General features: G+C 42.0%; 2 protein-coding genes across 2 annotated transcripts; one reads left to right on the top strand and one right to left on the bottom strand.

The window, feature by feature from the left end:
- Positions 1-294: 294 nt before the first annotated feature.
- psme3 (proteasome activator subunit 3) lies at positions 295-4,967 on the bottom strand. The gene is made up of 10 exons (XM_071543220.1): positions 4,818-4,967; positions 4,219-4,251; positions 4,048-4,110; positions 3,794-3,898; positions 3,639-3,687; positions 2,910-3,028; positions 2,531-2,667; positions 2,261-2,315; positions 1,232-1,318; positions 295-1,088 (listed from the first exon to the last, which is right to left on the bottom strand). Exons 1-10 carry the CDS (start codon positions 4,857-4,859, stop codon positions 1,008-1,010), a joined length of 771 nt encoding a protein of 256 aa, XP_071399321.1. The 5' UTR covers positions 4,860-4,967; the 3' UTR covers positions 295-1,007.
- Positions 4,968-5,044: 77 nt separating this feature from the next.
- nbr1a (NBR1 autophagy cargo receptor a) lies at positions 5,045-18,390 on the top strand. The gene is given in 25 exon segments (XM_071543215.1): positions 5,045-5,254; positions 5,622-5,684; positions 5,868-5,886; positions 6,116-6,138; positions 6,772-6,954; positions 7,329-7,406; positions 7,598-7,821; positions 8,305-8,424; positions 9,275-9,574; positions 9,914-10,073; positions 10,446-10,694; positions 11,331-11,377; positions 11,409-11,481; positions 11,732-11,807; positions 12,043-12,101; positions 12,103-12,154; positions 12,344-12,523; positions 12,739-12,915; positions 13,340-13,500; positions 14,267-14,472; positions 14,563-14,685; positions 14,834-14,919; positions 15,628-15,715; positions 16,107-16,206; positions 16,551-18,390. Coding segments are annotated over 25 exon segments (3,138 nt in total). The 5' UTR covers positions 5,045-5,152; the 3' UTR covers positions 16,740-18,390.
- Positions 18,391-18,526: the final 136 nt, after the last annotated feature.

Raw genomic sequence — 18,526 nt, 5'->3', positions numbered from 1 at the left:
CGGACGGAAATGAGAGAGGTCAGAGGAGAAAGGCCAGACTGGTTGGAGCTGACAGAAAGGCTTCAGTAACTCAGATAACCTCTTTACAACTGTGGTGAGCAGAAAAGCATCTCAGAGCGCACAACACGTCCAACCTGGAGGCGGATGTCACTTTGGTAGCTGGTTGACATTGAGCTGAAAGCTGATACCCACCCAGTATTAGTAAGGTGTTCCTAATAAAGTGCTCGGTGAGTGTAAGTCTGACATTTGCACAATGAGCAAATAAGCAAAAACATGAACATGCACAAAATTCAGTCTCTTATCAAAAAGTGTTTTATTCAGTAGAGTCAATCCCTTGCAACATAAAAGATACTTTGGTGAACTATGAGCTTTCTTTGATAACCATTAAGCCTGTGGACCTAAAACCTGCCTAATATTCAGCATAAAAATGTAATGCTCATTTATTACTACTATAAAATGTCTAAGTGTATAACATTACTAAAAAGAGCTTTCTTGTTGCTTAGCCTATGAATGACCATACTTCTGATGCAATATGGGTCTCAAGGCTAAAAACAGACCAAAAAACAAAAAAACAAATACAAAAAACACATTCACTGAAGCAGTGGGCATAAAACATAAAACAACTTGACCTGGATTTGACCAAAACAGAGCTTATAAATGAAGCCATTTCACAAAAGATCCAAGGACAAAATGTTTTTAATTCAATTTAAAAAATACATAGCGCTTTTTTTGTCTAGGACCTATCTCTCCCTTTACTGAGAGAATAATAATTATGTCTTCAAAGGGTTTAAAACAAGGACAATATTTTACAATTAAAACAAAAAAGACGATGATGTGCATGGTTTCCATCTACTGAGGCTATGGTTTTGTACTGGGTTGTACTGATTGTATTTGAGTGGGTGAAGGTCTAGCACTACTCCTCGGACCAGGGCCAGGCTAGCTCAACAGCATGGCAGGGAGACTGGGGCAAAGGATGGGAGGTGGAGGTTGTGGTGGTTGGATGAGCATCAGTACAACGCGTCAGTATTACTGCTTCGAGGCCTCTTGATCTTTTCAATGTTCTTCAGGATCATGTCATGTAATGTTACCTGCATAGAAAATAACATCAACTTAATTTATATTGCACTTGGAAGTGTAACCATGCAGCAAATACAATAGTGAAACTATTTTGTTAACTTGACAGCTGTATGTTATACTAGATTACAAAACAGAAATTAAGACCATGACATACGTATTGATTTCTGAGCTCAGAAACTATGATCTTCAGACTGATGTATTCCTTCTCATCGATCTCGGTTACGGTGCGCCGATAGTCCTCCTATTGAAAAAAAGTCAGAGTATCACTGTCTTGCATTCCATTCTACAGCTTCTTTGAAAGATATCAATCAGCCACTGCTTTCCATAGTATATACAGTGGATATCAAAATCACACACCCTTTCAAAGCTTTTATTATTGAGGCCTGAATTCACACCTCATTAAATCAGACTTTTCACTTTCCTTTGGATAAAGTAACCGGCAGACAAAAAAACCCAAAAACCTATGATGGAAAGCTACACCACCTTGGCTGTCTAAGTGTCCAAACCCTTCGTTTAAGTTAGTAGAGGCACATTTTGCTTTAACAACAGCCGTAACCTTGTTTGGATAAGTCTCTCCCAACTAAGCACATATGGCTTTAGAAATGTCCTCCCATTCTATCTCACTCAGATTCTAAGAGGACCTCCAATGCAAACTCCTCTTGAGGTCAAACCACAGATTTTTTTTATTGGATTTGGGTCTGGGCTCTGTGGACCATTCCAGGATATTGATATTCCTTGTTTTTCCAGCCTTTCCTTGGTTGACTTGGCTGTGTGCTTTGGGTCGGTGAAAAATGAAATTCTTTGGGGGATGGGCTGTATTGGCTCTGCGCCAAACATGTCTTTTGGAATTAAGACCAGAAACTGGTAACTTGATTTCATCGGACCATGGACATTTTTCCACATGATTTTTGGAGACGGCCTTCTTGCATAATTAAGACAGGACTCAATGCTCTTTTTAGTGAGAAATGTCTCAGCACACTACTCCACAGACCAGAATTGTGGACATGTGAAATGGTTGTTATATGCATTGAGTGACCAGACCAGGCCATACAGTCCTGCACTTGTTTAAAGGTTGCTGTTGGCCTCTTGGTAACTTCCCTGAGTTTTCATTTCAAGCATCAAGGCAATAATGAATACAAGACAATTTAAAAGGGTGTGTTCTGTTTTCTCAGCATTCACTTACCACATGAGGGTATTTTGCTATTTTAGACACCAGCTTTGCCCTTGTGATGTAGTATCTAGAAGTAAAAAAGAAGGCAAAATTGTTCTGTCAGTTTTACTAGACATTTGCCAACCTGTGTTAGAGCAGTCTTGTATATTCTAAAAATGCTTCAGCAGCTAAGAAATTGATGTGGCCAGGGTTCCACTTGACAATGTAGCCAGTCAACAAAAAAACTGTTAGTTTCCTGCATTTCTCCCCATTCTGTACAATGCGGTGAAGCCTACTACAAACCTTGATATCTGGTCGAGGTAAGAAGCCGCCTCCCCCTCAACTGTCCTGAGTTCAGCTACTGTCTCCTCCTGGATCGACACTCCGAAGTTGTTGCCGTCCTCTATCCTGGGGATAAGCAGCTGGACCCACATTTTGACCTGCAGATGAAAACAGATGCTGCTAATAAATATAATGCAATAAGGGTAGAGAGGACCCGCATGCTGCTTACCAAAAAAGAGAAAGGATTCTCCATCAAGTTGAGGCTTGCATATAACTTTTTACATTCTTATGCTCACATGTGACAAACAGTACAAAAGCTGTCAAGTGAACTAAACCACTATGTTGAGAGTACAGTCCCTGAGTAGCATGTGAGACCACTGACTTGAGAGACATTACTTACTGTGTTACATTTCTCTATGAGCGTCCTGATCTCTGGTTTGACCTTTTCGATTAGATCAACAAGCTTAGCGTTGCTCTTCATCATCCCACCAGGCATGACGAAGACCTTGGTGCCAGTCACTGGATGCAAGGGGAAGGATAAAGAGAGGGGTAAAAGAATTGAGTTTCAAACACAAGAGGACAGGAATGATTATTATACAATGGATTGGATAATGTCAAATTTTTGACATTAGTCCAGACAAAGCAGTAAAACATCCTTTGAATTAAACATAGCTGTCCTAAGACAAACAAAATCAGTGCTACCTGAATTTGGGCTGGTGGATGCCCATAGTATTAATCAGATCCAAACATATGGAGACCAACAGAACTTGAACTGACAGCACAGACGTTCCCATTCAAATGATTGTTCTTGAACTGGACAGTAGATTTCAAATGGGTGCTATGGTATTTGGTGCACAAGACTCACTGAGCTGTGCTATAGTACAAAAGTCATCATTTGGCTGAACCTTCAAATGACAGCCATGTTACTGATATGAATATTCTGCCTTTCTAAGTCTCAGGCAATGACCACAGAGGTAATGAATCACTGCTCATTTCCACAACTTTTTCAACATTCTGTGGTAGTCCTTTCTGGTGTACTGAAGCAGTGTGCTATCCAGTATAACTGTGTGGTGAAAGTGAGACCCATCATCTTAAATCTATTTGACCTCTTTAAGAGTCTCACACTCACCCTTGTCATCCCCACCTCCATCCTCAAGCTTTCTCTTTTTGGCATTTTGCTATGAACAAGAGAAAATGTGATTAGGCTACATTTTCACTCAACATCGTTATGATGTTAAGCATTAATTATCAAATATTAAATTGAATTTGCAATTAGAGCCTCACCGCTTCTAGTCCGTCATGCAGGTTTGAGAGCAAAATAGGGTCTGGTACCGTCAGGTTTATCTCAGAGTGTATCTCCTTCAGTTCACTGATGTTTATGATTGGATCCTGAAATACAACAAGGATACTTGCTCTGACATTTTTTCTACACATTTTTCTCCATCCTAAATATGGCTCTTTACAAAATGACTGTACTGAGATGTACAAACATCTACAGCTGTGCCATTTGCAATTAAGAGAGATAATGTGCCACATACCTTAAGGAAGTGATCTAGTTCCAATAACTTCTTTGGGAAAAAATTTGCAACTAGGTCCTCTGCCTGGAAGAGATGTAAGCCTTTTGTTAAGTCTTGCTTTAAAACCTAGTGGTTTGATAGCTGCATATGTAATTAAGCTCATAATCATGTAAATATGTAATTGACACTCACTTCTCCAGTGATCCGTTCCCTGAAAGCATCAACCTGCCAAAAGGAACGACAAAAAAAGGTCAACGAATTATCAGAACGGCTGAAAAACAGTAAGGGCATATGCACTGGCGTTATGGCTTGTCATGATTTCCTTGCTGAATGCAGAACGCGCTCACTGGTAACATGCAAATTGAATCGAGTGTAATGCGACCTATCGCCTTGGACCCAAGGACCGTTGCTGGCTCGCTTATGAAAGTGTTAAAACGTTAGATAACGCCGGTGTGGCAAATGAAACCTGTTAAGGTTGGCTAACTTGACAAGGCCGTGTTTTGTGCAAGCGGTCTATCAATCCAAGTCACAGGTATGTATCCGCACAGCTCGATAAGATTTAATTCATTCCTTGTGAATATTAACGGGTCTGTGGCACAGCACCTGTTAGACCGATTGACAGGTTTGTTGTAGCAGGCGGGAACAAGATGGCTAGCTGCCGTTAGCTGGTGTTAGCTTGGCCTTATCTGAGCCATCACAGCATGCTAGAAAATGTGGCTAACGTCCTAGCAAGCGAATAGCAACAACATGTCGTATAATCTTACACGAGGAGTTCGACAGGGAAGTTTTACCTTGGTTTTGATTTCATTGTCCACCTTGAGGAGTGAAGACATCTTATGTGATCAAATAGGCGAAGAACGATTGTCCCAACAGCATTAAATTATCTTCAAAACGTGTGGCTTTTTCACTTCTGTCAGCCACACTTGTGAGCTTAAAGATGACGAAGTTAATGTGCGACACTGACAGCGGAGTGCGCGTGCGCCAACGAAAAAAAAACACACGCGTCATCGTATTTTTCTAGACGCAGCTGACGATGTAAACAAGAAAAAGCAGTCGAGGGCAAGAGGGATCAAATTGTCCATTGTCACCGCAAATGATAACCACTACACTGTCCTAAAAGGCTGCCATGGGGCTTCCTGTTACTATTAAAGTCAATTTCCGGGGGAATGTGAAAAGATTCCTGGCTCAAGATTTGGACAAATTGGAATGGGAATCGGTGGAAGCCTGGGTAAGCGGCTAACGTTAACGTTAGCAGAGCCAGTTGGCTAAATGCTGGCGCAGTTTGGTAAAAAGAAGGCCCAGCCATGGCCTAGCCACATAAACAATGGACCACTTGAAGGACAATCGGCAATGCTGGGACAAATGTGTGCAGAAGTGATAATTTGCAAGCCAACTATCATGCCACATTTGCACTAAAAACAGAGAAAAACTGAAATGTGCGCAGCTTGAAATGTTGCATTTGTAGATAGGTCCAGAAGTATTTCTCAACGTGCCACCATTGTCAGTTTGATAACACTTGTAAGTAAAAGTTATGATTTTATAAGATAATGTTTGGTATGTTTTTGATCTGTCAAGTCTTTAAAATTACATTTCAGATTAAAGCATCATTCGGGATCAACCACTTTCAAGTTAAATACTTTGATGAGGATAATGAAGAGGTAAGGCTCAAGTTTGTACATAATGTTGCATTGCGACGTTATACTGTTGTTGCTCTATTTTTATTATTTGGCCAAGCAATCTGTTCTTAGAGGTTGTTTGTATCGTCAAGCGTGCATAAATGATTGCTTTTCCACTGACTTACTATTTTAAGAGTTATGTAAACTTGTCTGTCTCTGTTTCAGATTTGCATAAACAGTCAAGGTAAGCAAAACCACTCATTCGATTGTTTTTTCTGTCTTTACTGCATGATGAAAGCAATCTGCCTTTGAAATAGAATATAAACAATAGTCGTAATAAATAGAGGCTAACATGTGAGACAGAATACATTTATTGTAAGGTTCCTTAATTTCATGAAATAGAAATGTTATTTTGATTTCCAGTTCATTATCTAAACAACAACTGATTGTTGACTTTTTTTTTTTTATTTCAGAGGAATATGAAGAAGCCATCAAGGTAATGAAGCATCACTGGAGTTCTCACAGTCTTTAGAATAGTAAAGAATATCACTTTACTGTCCAGCTTGGTTGGATTTTTATCACTATACAACATGAGTTATCATCATAACAGAGGGATAAGGACACAGACAGTGTAAAATACAGCATCCAACTCTGTATTTAGTGAAAATTATAATGGCATTATGTATGCTCAGTCAACCTTCCCTGGATGAATGGAGGTAAAAAAGGAAGACATCTCAATATAGGATTGACACTCTAGGTGCATAAAAAAATGTAACGGGACCTCACATATAGTGCAGACAAGACGTACTGCATAACAGTAGATTAAACAAACACATTACAAGTACACATTCAGAATCAAAGAATTGTTCCAGTGTAGCAACATTTGCAAAGTTTAGCTGTAAGGTCGATAAATGGCAAAGATGCATAAATGACAGATGTGCAAAAGACAACTAGGTTGATAGATTGAAGCCTAAATAGCTTATTTCAGTTTCCAGTAGACTGGAAACTGTAGACTTCCTCATTCACTGTTTCTTGAATACTTAACATATAGTTTATGTGATTTGCATTTAGCCTATTGTCATGATGACGTCTCATGGTATGTGTCTCATGCATATTTTCCCACACACAGAGTGCAGAGAAGCAGGGGAACCAATTGCACATGAATGTTTACAAGATGAAGGGGCAGGCCTGCGGCGGCCCGCTGAAGACAGAGGTGAAGGAGCTGAAGGGGGACCTGCGACCTGCTCCCCCGTACCCCTCCAGGGTCAAGACTGTGGACAAGGGCACACAGGTCACCCCCGAGAGAGAGGCTGTAAGGAACATGTGGATGAGGGTTTTTTTTTTCCATGTGTACAGTGTTTCCTCTACATTTTTTGGTAGCAGTGATGGGCTGCAGTAAATTTCAGACCTTGAACCAGGTCTCAAACATATTTCCAGGATTAGTTTCAGTAACTGGTCATGTTTAATATCTCTTATGACATGATTTCTGAAATAATTTAAATGTGGGTGCCCTCAATTAATTTGTTTTGGGGGAGCAATAAGCCCAGATAACAAAGTTTCCTTGACTATATTTATCTGGCAGTGGGAGAAATTCTTCCATATAGTTATGATGCAGGTCTGATTTATAGTCAGTAGTTGAGTGCTCCAAGTGTTGCAGTAATAATGTGTTTCTTCAATTGTATACAGGTCACTGTAAAGGACAGCAAGGGGAACAAACCAGAAGATGAACCCCCTCCTGTTTGGTTCAGATCATACATGGAGAAGGTAACGTTTTCTTGAAAAATATACACTCTGCAACTTTAAGAAAATTGCAATAATCAATAATAATAACAATAATCATGATATTATAATGATGATAATATTAATATTACTGATAATATTTTTGTTGTCATTAGACAAAGGGTTCCTTTTGTGTAAAGTGGGTTAGGGTTATAAATCAAGCTCTTTTCTCCTAGTTCAAGGATGAGGTGGTGAAAGAAGTAGTGGAAAGGATGTGCAATGACTTCTCCGGCCAGTGCTGTACCCATAAATCCACTGACGGGCCCCCTGAGGCCACCGGGGCTGGTGGCGGTGCCATGGGGCCCAGGCCTGGCCCCTCCACCTCTAACGGGTCCCTTGGCTACACCCCAAACTGCAGCAGCTGCAACAAACTCACCTCTGAAGGGGCCTACAAATGCAGGTAGGCCTCAACCCCAATATCCACCATACTGTTGAGAGACAAGGAGGATATTATAATATACTAAGTATTTTGACTAAATGAGGCACTCTTAAAGTGTCTTATGTAGTATGATCATTTTTTTAATTGGGAAAATTACATTTTAAAAAAAGGAAAGAGATGTTCCTTGCATTTCCAAAAGACCAAATTTGATGAAGCGAGGTGCACATACCCCAAACTTTACAAAATGCATCACACAATCAAACAAACAAGAGCAAATATTGCATAAGCCTATCCCGAGTCAAGAGTGACAGTGGGATTGTTTTGATGATGTCACACATTTATTGACCTTTTGGACCTTTGTGCCTTGATGAATTTGCTCTATGTCTTTGTCTCCCCTTTATTCTTACATGTTCCATAAGCAGTTTTAGCAGTATCCATATAGATATTTTTCAACATTATAATCATAACTTTTCGGCTGTCCATGTTGGTGTTTTTCCCTGCCAGTGTATGTCCATCCTGCATCCTGTGTGAGATGTGCAGACACAGCCACGACCCCAGCCACAACCTCGTGAGAACCAAGACACCTCTCTCCATCCCTGAGCATGGAATGTCTGGAGAATTAAGGTAAATCCACCAGATTATGGACACCAGTAGTCATTTCTTCTTTAACTTCACAAAAATATTCTGACATTTTTAATACTTACATTGTTCAGTTGAATTTTCTAATAGTCTGACAGAAGCAAAACATGACTAAGTGCAGGATTCAAAAAGTCAATATTTAAGCAGCTAGTTTACTGTAATTGATTAATGGCGCTTTTCCACTGCATGGTACTGGCTCGGCTCGACTCGACTCTACTCGCCTTTTTTGGTTTTCCACTGGCCAAGTACCAGGTACCAGGTACCATATTACGTAGTACCTGGTACTTTTTTTCGTAGCACCTCCGTCGAGGTTCCAAGCGAGCTGAGGCGAGCTGAGGCGATACCAAAAGGTGACGTGAAAACACTGCAGACCACTGATTGGTCAGAGAATCGTCATCGCGACACGGGAGGTATATGCTAACGTTAGCTACCAGGCTAGCTTACCCTCTTGCGTCGCCTTGAGCAACCAGAGAGCAGTCTGTTGTCTCGCTGCCTTCAGCCTCTTCTGAAATAAAATCTGTCTCTTTGCTGTGACTTAACAGCCACATACCGAGAATCAAGAACACCATCGCTTCGATATCCTCCATTGTAGTTGTGTGTCGCGTTTCATGCAGCGTCGCAGCGTCGCTATGACGACCAGTTTGGGGGGTGGGGCACATTGAGGGGGTACTATCTGCAGTGGAAAACCAAAGTGGTACTACCAAAAGCGAGTAGAGTCGAGGCGAGGCGAGTTGAGCCGGTACTATGCAGTGGAAAAGCGGCATAATTGTGCTTGTTAATGTGTACTGTTTTTGGCAAATCAACTTTTAGTCAATAAATGGGTCTTCCAAACCAGGTTCCCAAGGCGAGGAGACAGGACAGTGCGCAAGGCTGAGCGACAGCGCCTCAAAGCTGAAAGGAGGCAGCTGAGAGCCGAAGTTAAGGAAATCAAGAAAAAACTGAGACTGGAGAAGAGGGGGCTGCAGTGGAGTGGGCCCTCTACCTCAGGCAGAGCCAACCTGACAAACATGGCCTCTGCCTCCACCCAGGTCCCAGCTCTGCCCCCCGCCGCTGCCTCAGAAACAGCCTCAGGTCCAGCCCCAGCCCAAGGTCCCATCCCTGCCCCGGTCCCTGACCCCCAGGCCTCCAGTCCAGAGTAAGCGCCACCTCGGAAGGGCGTCCGACAGTGCTGGGTGCTTCTAGCCCAGCATGGATGCAAAAAAGTCTTTTTTTCAAGAAAAAAATCAAAATATGCCATCTTTGTTATCTAGTCTGTATGAGTGTATCGCTGGCTGCTCTGGTGGTGGAAAATGCTGGAACTACCTCACAATGTGAAAACTGCTGCTGCTGCTTCATAGATTTTCTAAGAAAAAAAATGCTTTTGAGCTGCAAAAAAATCTGGGGTCCTGCTTTTTTGATTCGTAGAGAACAAAAGAGATGGGTCTTATAAGAAACCAGGGCTATTTTCAACAATGCTCTGTACACTTGAAACTAGGGGTCCCGGGGTCTCGCACACCTCCTTGGTGCCCACTATGGCTGCCTTGTTTCTGGATGAAAATCTGCCCGACGGCACCCGTCTGGAGCCTGGTGCCAAGTTCATCAAATACTGGAAGATGAGGAACTCGGGCACTATCAGCTGGACCTCAGAGACTAAGGTACCCCCCCCTGCCCGAGAGGACAGACTCCACTCTCTCTGCCCCTTCGCTTCACTTCCACTTTGAGTCCCTACTCAGCTCATTGCCTACTTCCTACCTATCCCAAATGCATCGACTAACACCAGCTAAGATTTCTTACCCAGCCTAATACATCTAATGCCTTTTTCGTCTGAGCTGTTTATTGTTTGCATTCAGTTGAATCATTATTTTGGTTTCAGTTTTTGTGTCTGTGTCACTGTTTGTATGTCTGTGTGTCCCTCCCTTGAGCATGTGTATTTTCTGTTGTGTGACTTTGGTTGCATGTGTGTGTCTGTGTCCCTTGCGCATGTGTATTCCTACTGTGTGTGTGTGTGTGTGTGCGTGTGCCCCCAGCTGAAGTTCATGTGGGGCAACCTCGGCCTGGCGTCAGAGGAGAAGAGGGAGGTGCCAGTCCCTCTGCTGCAGCCCGGACAGGTGGGCGTGGTCAGTGTGGCCTTTGTGGCCCCGGTGATGGAGGGCACGTACACCTCCCACTGGAGGCTGGCGCACTGCGGGGGGCAGTTTGGCCCGCGCGTCTGGTGCAGCATCGTGGTTGACCCCGGCAACAGCCGCAACACATTTGGTCATCAGAGCAAAAGACTGGCAAGTCTACTATCTAATCACACTCTGTTCAGTTACAGCATGGACACTGACTGTTCACATGTTTACATGCTCATTTAGGTTATGATGTTATTCAGGATAGCTAAGTATTCCATTTAATTGTTGGTGCATGTTTATGCCATATCCTTTTTTACTAAAGCAGGGATGAGCTCATATTCTAATTAAATTAAATACAAACGACAAGGATATAGCAGGAATACGCCAATATTAGCTGGTACACTGAGATGTGTAGTGTCTATTAATGTATACAGGGGTATTTGTGATTGAGATTTGAAGATGCATAAAAACAGAGAACAGATTATCCTGAATAAAACCCTGTTAGGGATGTGACCCTACATCCAGGGTGGTGTGTAGTATTTCAATCTACTTCATCAGTGCTTGAATAACTGGCCAAACACTTAAACACCCACAGTGGTGGAAACATTCTCACAATCAAGTACCCCTGTATTTTCAATATATTATTTTATTTATTATTTTTTATTTATTATTTTCAAAATATTTGAACATTAAAATGCTACTTGAACTCTTTGTTTATCTAATCAAAACATATCCTCACCTGGCCATTTCTGAATAAACACTGTGATGATACTAACCATGGCAATCATGTGTGTGCTTCAGAAGGAGCAGGTGAAGCCAGTGGAGATGAAGGAGGTCGAGGAGGAGGAGGAGGAGGAGGAGGAGAGGTGCAGGGACAGTGGCAACTGGCTTGTCTGTAGACCTCAGCCACAGAGAATACTACTTCCCCTCAGTCGACCTGCTTACTGCACAGGTACACACCCAGGAAGCCCTGCCATTCAAAAATATGTTTTAAACTTTTAATTACTATTACTACAACTACTGTATTACTTTAAGTAGGCTGAATTAGCTTACTAAGTGTGTTTTGTTTTACATGACACACACTTGAGTAGCATAATCTGTGGCAACACGACTCGCAAGAGAACATTAATTAAATGTGTGGTTGCATGCATGTGCTCACTGGATCAGCGTTAATAAAATACTATATCTGTTCTGTTTTCTAGGATCTGCTGTCATTTGAGTTGCTGGATATAAACATTGTGCAAGAGTTGGAGAAGGTTCCTAACAATACTCCAGTTGGTAAGCAATATATGATGCTTTTAACACTTTGCTCTGACACAATTTTATTGTGTGCTTTCCCACTTCTCAGTAGGCTTTGAAATTTTCTTAGCTTTTGTAGGAAAAAAATATGGCCACACTCTTTCCTATCTTTATCCTTACTATGTCGGGGCTTGAGTTTTCATACACATTTTTCTAGTTTTGACATTAACCTTGAACATGGAAACTATGTTATATTGTTCTACCTCATTGCTAGATTTGACACCCTGCATGTCCCCTCTGCCCCATGATGCACCAGCGGTGGAGAAGGCCCTGCACTTCACAGATAAAAGAAGACACAGAGGTCAAAGGGGTCAGAAAACTTTTTGGTAAGAGGCAGTGAATGGTCAAGTAGAATAAGGGCAAATTATTAGGTGAATTAGGGCGTTGCTGGAAAAGGGAATGCAACTAAGTTTATTTAAGTAAGGAAAACTTTTTATAGAAATGGTGAGCCAATCATTTACACCTCTGCCCTTTATGTTTAAAGTTTATTATTATTATTATTGTGTTTCGTTCAGGAGTGAAACTGAGGTGCCAGAGGGAGCTGTTGGAGCCTGCGGCCCATGAGGAGGAGAGGGAAGAGGAGATCAGCGGAGCCCAGTTCCTCTGTGAGACGGTCATCCGCTCCCTCACCCTGGAGGAGGCCCCCGACCACAAGCCCCCACGTAGGGCCCAACACAGCAGCCATAAGCCACAGGGTGAGGAGCCAGTGTGTCCTCCTCAATTTATACAGCGGTTGTGAACAGTGAAACCACCATTTGGTTGTTTGGTTGTTATTGTTCTGCAGACCTTCCTGGGAAAATCACATTATTCCATTCTATGCTGTTCTTTTCATAATTATCTGTAAATAAGCTTGGTTATATGGTATGTTATTGATGAGGTACTCAACACAGTTTTTTTCCCTTCCTTAAAGCATTTTCTGCTGTTTCCCGGGGCGCTGGCTTTTGCTTTGAGAGAATAGTCGAGGTTGAGAAAGCGGAGAGCGTTTCAGGAGAAAACGTGGAGGTCACTGCTGTGAAAGTTGTGAGTTTTGCCCCACCTGCCTACCCAGGCCTCAACCAGATCACCCAGGAAGAGGAGACAGGCCCAGGTTAGAGAACAACTTTCAGGATTTCAGCCATTTTGAAAATATGAATCCTATTCATTTCCAATAGAGCTTATCATTTTTTCTTAACTTCTCCCACATCCAATATCCCACATTCTGCTGTTCTGAAAATGCCCATAATGGACACAACAGTCTTTAGCTACCGTTTGACAGACACATCTATCTGCACAATCGGGACAAAAAAGTTGTTGAAGACATTGGCAAATATTTCAAAACACATGAGGACTGCCTGGTTTAGCTTATCTTTCAAAAACTGTTTCCCCTTATGAGGTTGCATTAGTGTGACTTACAGATAGTAACATCACATGTCCATGTCATATCTTTGATCTTTTAGTAATGAATCTATGGAGCCCCATCTGCAGGATATGACATGATCTGATGCTTATTTTGATGCTTATATTTCCATTAGAAGTTCTTCTGATGGTCCCAGACAATGAAAACCTGCATATCAACTCACATCATATAAACGAGGAGGAAGAGGTGATAGTCTTGGCTGAGATGGAAGAGATAAACGATACTAAAGAAGAGAAAGAAGAGGGTGGAGCCAAAGAAGATGACGACTGGGATGAGGTGAACACAAAGTTTTTAGCTTTTTGTAGACAGTTGTGAGACATCCATTTATGTTATGACCACAAATTCTTTCATTATAGTTGTTCAGCATGTGGATCCAGATTTGTTTAATGGCTGTATATCAGTCCAGCCATGAGAACAGAGCAGATCATGAATTAAGACTTCCATTCCTAGAGGGAAGATGCAGGAGAAGACAAAACCATCACAGCTAGTCAATATTGGGGTATGACACCTGCTGTGGAGGGAGATTACTTTACATGTATATGTATTGTATCGTTTTACAATGATAGATACATATTTTAACAAATCACTAGTTTTCGATCAATAGTTTTTCTTGCTGTCGACAAGAGTGATCAAACCAGCAATCCTTTGACTTGTAGGTGGCTTTCTAAATCAACTTGTTAACCTAAAACCTTAAAAAAAAATTAAAAGTGCATGTGTCATACTCCCAGTTGTCACTGGCCATGATGTTGTCTTCCCTGTATCTGTGTTCCATTCCAGTAAGTGCTAAAGCATCACCAGTCTCGCCTCCCTATGTATCTGTCTTGTTGGCCCATTCATTCTATGTGCATTTTCTGTATTGTAAGTGAGCTATCTGCCAATCAAATCACAAGAACACATTCCAATAAACTATTGACATTGCTATAAAGTATATAATCTTGATTCAACACAGGGTAGATCATGATTTATAAAGAGTCTATTCAGTCCACTCATTCACGTTCTAAGAAGTCCAGAAAAGTCACCAACTTTGCCTCCTGTGTCTCAGGTTAGCAGCCAGGCCTCCTCAGTCTCCTCCTGCGACGATTACATCATTGTCCTCCCAGACTGCTTCGACACCAGCCGGCCGCTGGGGGAGTCCATGTACAGCTCCGCCATGTCGCAGCCTGGCACCGCTATAACCCCAGCCAATCAAGATCAAGACGTACAAGAGGAGAATGTGGAAGAGTCAAACTCTGAGCTGGGCATGGAAGCGTCAGTGGGAGAGGCGCAGGAGGGGACGGAGCCAGTCGCCGCTGTGGTTTCCTTGGTGACCACTTGGCCACCTGTCCATCCCATTCACAGCAGTGTGAACCAGATGCTGTGCGCCTCCCAAACCCTGGACGCTGTGACCCTCATCCCTGAAGTGGTGCCACCACAGCCACTCCCTGACCCCCTGCTGCCCCCGCCTGCCCTCTACTCACCCAGGTCAGCTGGGATCAAATGCTGAATTAAGTGCTCCTCATGTGGTTCAGGAACATGAATTATATTATATTAGCATTCATAAAACAAACTTTTACTAAGGTCTGATTGTCCATTTTTTATCATTTTTATTTATTGTTGGTTCATGTTTCAGGTCTGAGGCACTGTACCTGGCTGAGGACCCCAGTCCTCCAGCCTGTGGACCATATGAGCCGCGCCAACCAGGGGTCCACCTTAATTGTGAGTTTAACCCTCAGAATCAGAATTACTGTATTTGCAAAGTAAATTACATGGAGAGGAATCTTGGTGACATTGTGCAAAGTTTCACAGCACATACTGGCATACATGGTACACAGACTGCACATGCAAAATATACAATAAACAGTAGACTAAAGATATAACTCTACAGTATATACAGTACATTTAGCATTCAGTATCTCTGTTCACTTGGCAGCAGCATGGCAGACAATGGCCTCAGCAGCCAAGAATGTCCGCATACTGTTGAGGAAGTGGGCATATGAGGAAGTGGGCACACTTGAGCCCACAATCTCTTATTTACCTCCTATTTTCCAGCGGTTTTAATGTGTTTACTCAGTATTGCTAGAGAAAGTGGAAGGTATATTGTGAGCTGGTGTGTAACATTATGTATATAGAACATGTCTCTGACTCTAAAACTGGATTCGTAACTTGTATGTCGCTCGATGTTCCTCTCTAGGAGTCACTTTGTCGACTGACCTGAGTAAATGTTTTGTACTTTGAGGATCTGTTGGCTCTGTTTTGGCCAAAGAGGAAACACATTTCGGCCCCTTGTGGGAAGACGGGAAATAGTCTAGCACACAGTCTTTACACGATCAGTTGCTTCAGCAGAAAAGTACTGTTCTTCCTCTAATACTGTATGTGTTTGTGTGTGTGCTGTTTTTCCTTTTTTTTTCTCAATCTGTTTTGCAGTATCGTCTGGTCTGTCCAGATCAGCAGGCTCAGCATCCAGTGCCTTTGAGACGTACAACCCCAGACCCAGCAATTCTCTGCAGCCAAGGTGCAATAAAACATAGAATAGAGCGAGATGATATACTGTACATTAAGTCAACATACACTCGACATTCACAGTTATTTTGCATATATTAAGAGTGCCAAAGAACACAGCTTTGGGGTAAAAGTGCCTACACTTAGGTTTCTCTTTGTATTGATTGAATTTGTGTGTAAGACTCCACCACCTTATTGTGTAACAACTTGAGCCAATATCTTTCATCACAGGACTGGGCTATATAGCCAGTTACAACACCTAAAGCAGTGTGATGCATATCTTGACATGCATGTTTTTGTGATATTTCTGCGCATCTTGTGAAAATAAGGCCAACTGGAACACATTGTTCCTTGTAGACACTGTTCTGTGAACCATTGTAACCACATCCCTCTTTTTGTACCAGGGGCCAAGGAGGCATCACAGAGGGACTAGTCAAGGGGGCCCTCTCCGTGGCAGCGTCCGCTTATAAGGCTCTCTTCACTGGACCAAACTGTTCAGTACAGGTACCCCATACTGGAACCCTTTAATCTACAATTTAGGCATTTAGCTGACCCTCTTAGCCAAAGCAAACTGCAATTACTGCAACATTGAAGCAAGTCAGCATTGGTGATTCTCATAATTGCGCAGAGCCTACTAATAAACAAATGCATGGGACAATATTATAGTGCTAAGAACTAGAGGAGGATATAGCATCTCTTAGCAAAGTTAGATATCACCTAAGGTATGAATTTTGATGGACAGACACAGCCCCGATCCATAGTCACACTCCTCTACTTTCTCCTCATCTCGCCATCTCATCTCATTTCACCTCATCCTCCTCCCAATTCACCACCCCCTCCCCCTACAGCGAGGCGTTGACCCAGCCACCAGACAGGACCCTTCCATGATGGCGGTGCTGCTGGAGATGGGCTTCAGAGACCAGCGGCTCAACCAGCGGCTGCTGAGGAAACACGGGTACAGCCTGCTGCACACCGTCAATGAGCTGGTGCAGATGGCCGAGGACAGCCAGAACGAGGCTGTCGAACCTCACCACTGAGGGAAGGAGGGCTGCGTTAAGGCCTGTGAGGGCTGGAAATAGGAAGGCAATGATGTGACTTGTGTAACCTTTCACCTTTGTAAACATAATGTAACAAGAGGAGAGTACTTAGGTCCATTTCCCTCATCTCTTTCCCTTTCCAGACAGTGTCCAGAATATTTTTTTTTTAAAATAGCTTTTCATTAATTTAAGAAGAGAAAAAGAGCACCTATTTATCATTCATGCAATTGATTGACTTTGGTTTGTTTGGACCAAGTATAATGAAGTTTGTTCGATGTTGGACAATGTCACTTGAAGTATCAAGTATCAAGTATCAAAAGTTGGAACAAAAATGTAAGAGGAGCAATATTTTTTCCTGGACACTGTTGATGAGGGAAGAGTGTTCATGTATAACTCCCTCCTCCTGTCTTCGCCTTTAACTTAGCTTCAAACAACATATAAGGGTTTGATGGAATTCACCATACACACACTTGTAGATTTGAATGAACTTGATTAGTCAAATCAAGTTGGTAGTTTAAACCTTTGCCATGCCTTCTCTACCTGGGCCATAGAGCTTTACATCTTGGTCTAAAGGACCAGGGGTTGTGATTTTGACTGGGCAACAGTGTGTGTTTCCCTCTTCATCCTAGTCTTTGTATGGCTTATATAGCTTCTCATTCTGGCTCTGACAAATAAAGTCATCATTGTCTTCTGACAGGGCTTAGCTAGTTTCTCTTCTCAATTAGAACAGAGGAGATGAATATTGTTGAATGTCATCAAAAAAAAATGCTTTGAAAAGCCAACTCTATTTTAAGGTGATGCTACTGGGGCTATTGTTGTGGATTTTCTGGGCGTTAAGGGTCAGCGCGTACGGTAGGAGTGACAAACAGAAATTTCAGACTTCTTTGATTTTTCTTGATTATTGTAGTGAATCTGCCTAAACAATGCAATCTTTTCTGTATCAGAGTACTGTTATTTTAGACGTTGACATGTGGAATGTATACAAAACTGTCCAAACGGATCACTGTTTAGACACAGATGTTTTCTACTGCTTTTTAGAAGACGCCTGCATGACAGGTAGAGGCTTAGAGATGAGTAGTGTTCTTGTGGTCTTAGCAGAGTCACAGTGGAAACTGACCGCTTTGCATTATCATTCACACCCTGCCTGCATTCTTCACATGTTCTCACCCACCAACCAACACCTAGCAACAGTCATGTTTCGCAGTTTTACAGCACTTATCCAAACCAAGACCTCTCTAATGACACATTCCTGAATCTCTTAACTGAACCAAGTATATTTTATTGTCTTCTTTTTATGAATGATGATCAGTGGTTTACTCATTGACATACATTTGGTGATTTTACATTATTTGTTGTGTGAGTGCATTGATTTAAATGAGCTATGTACACCTTTATTCACCTTTAACTTTATTTTGGATTGTTCTGCCTGTGTGTGTGTGTATGTGTGTGTTTTTGTTTGCTTTAAAAAAAAAGAGTGGTTGAGGTTTTTGGAACCATATCTTATGTTAATGATCGTTACTTATTCATGTTTTAAAGGATCATGCTCTAGAGACAAATGCTGAATATATCTACTGTGCTTGTTAAATCGATCTCCTATCATAAGAGTGTATACATTAAATACCCTGCTACTGTCAATCCGCCAATAAACTCTTTGCACAACATCTCTCTGTCTGTTTCTGTCTCTCTCCACCTGTGTGACTGTAAATATTCCAAATGATTCAGCAGACTTTATTGAATAGCTTCTATAGACTCTGGACCAGCTTAACTAGAACTTGCCAAAAATAGGT

This window comes from Centroberyx affinis, unplaced genomic scaffold, assembly GCF_046629955.1.
Source record: "Centroberyx affinis isolate AG114_WGS23_722 - 3 ecotype Tasmania unplaced genomic scaffold, CSIRO-AGI_Caff_v1 ptg004273l_1, whole genome shotgun sequence".
In the NCBI taxonomy this organism is placed as follows: domain Eukaryota; kingdom Metazoa; phylum Chordata; class Actinopteri; order Beryciformes; family Berycidae; genus Centroberyx; species Centroberyx affinis.
The sequence above is the reverse complement of the archived record's forward strand: the minus strand, read 5'-3'. Positions and strand labels throughout refer to the sequence as shown.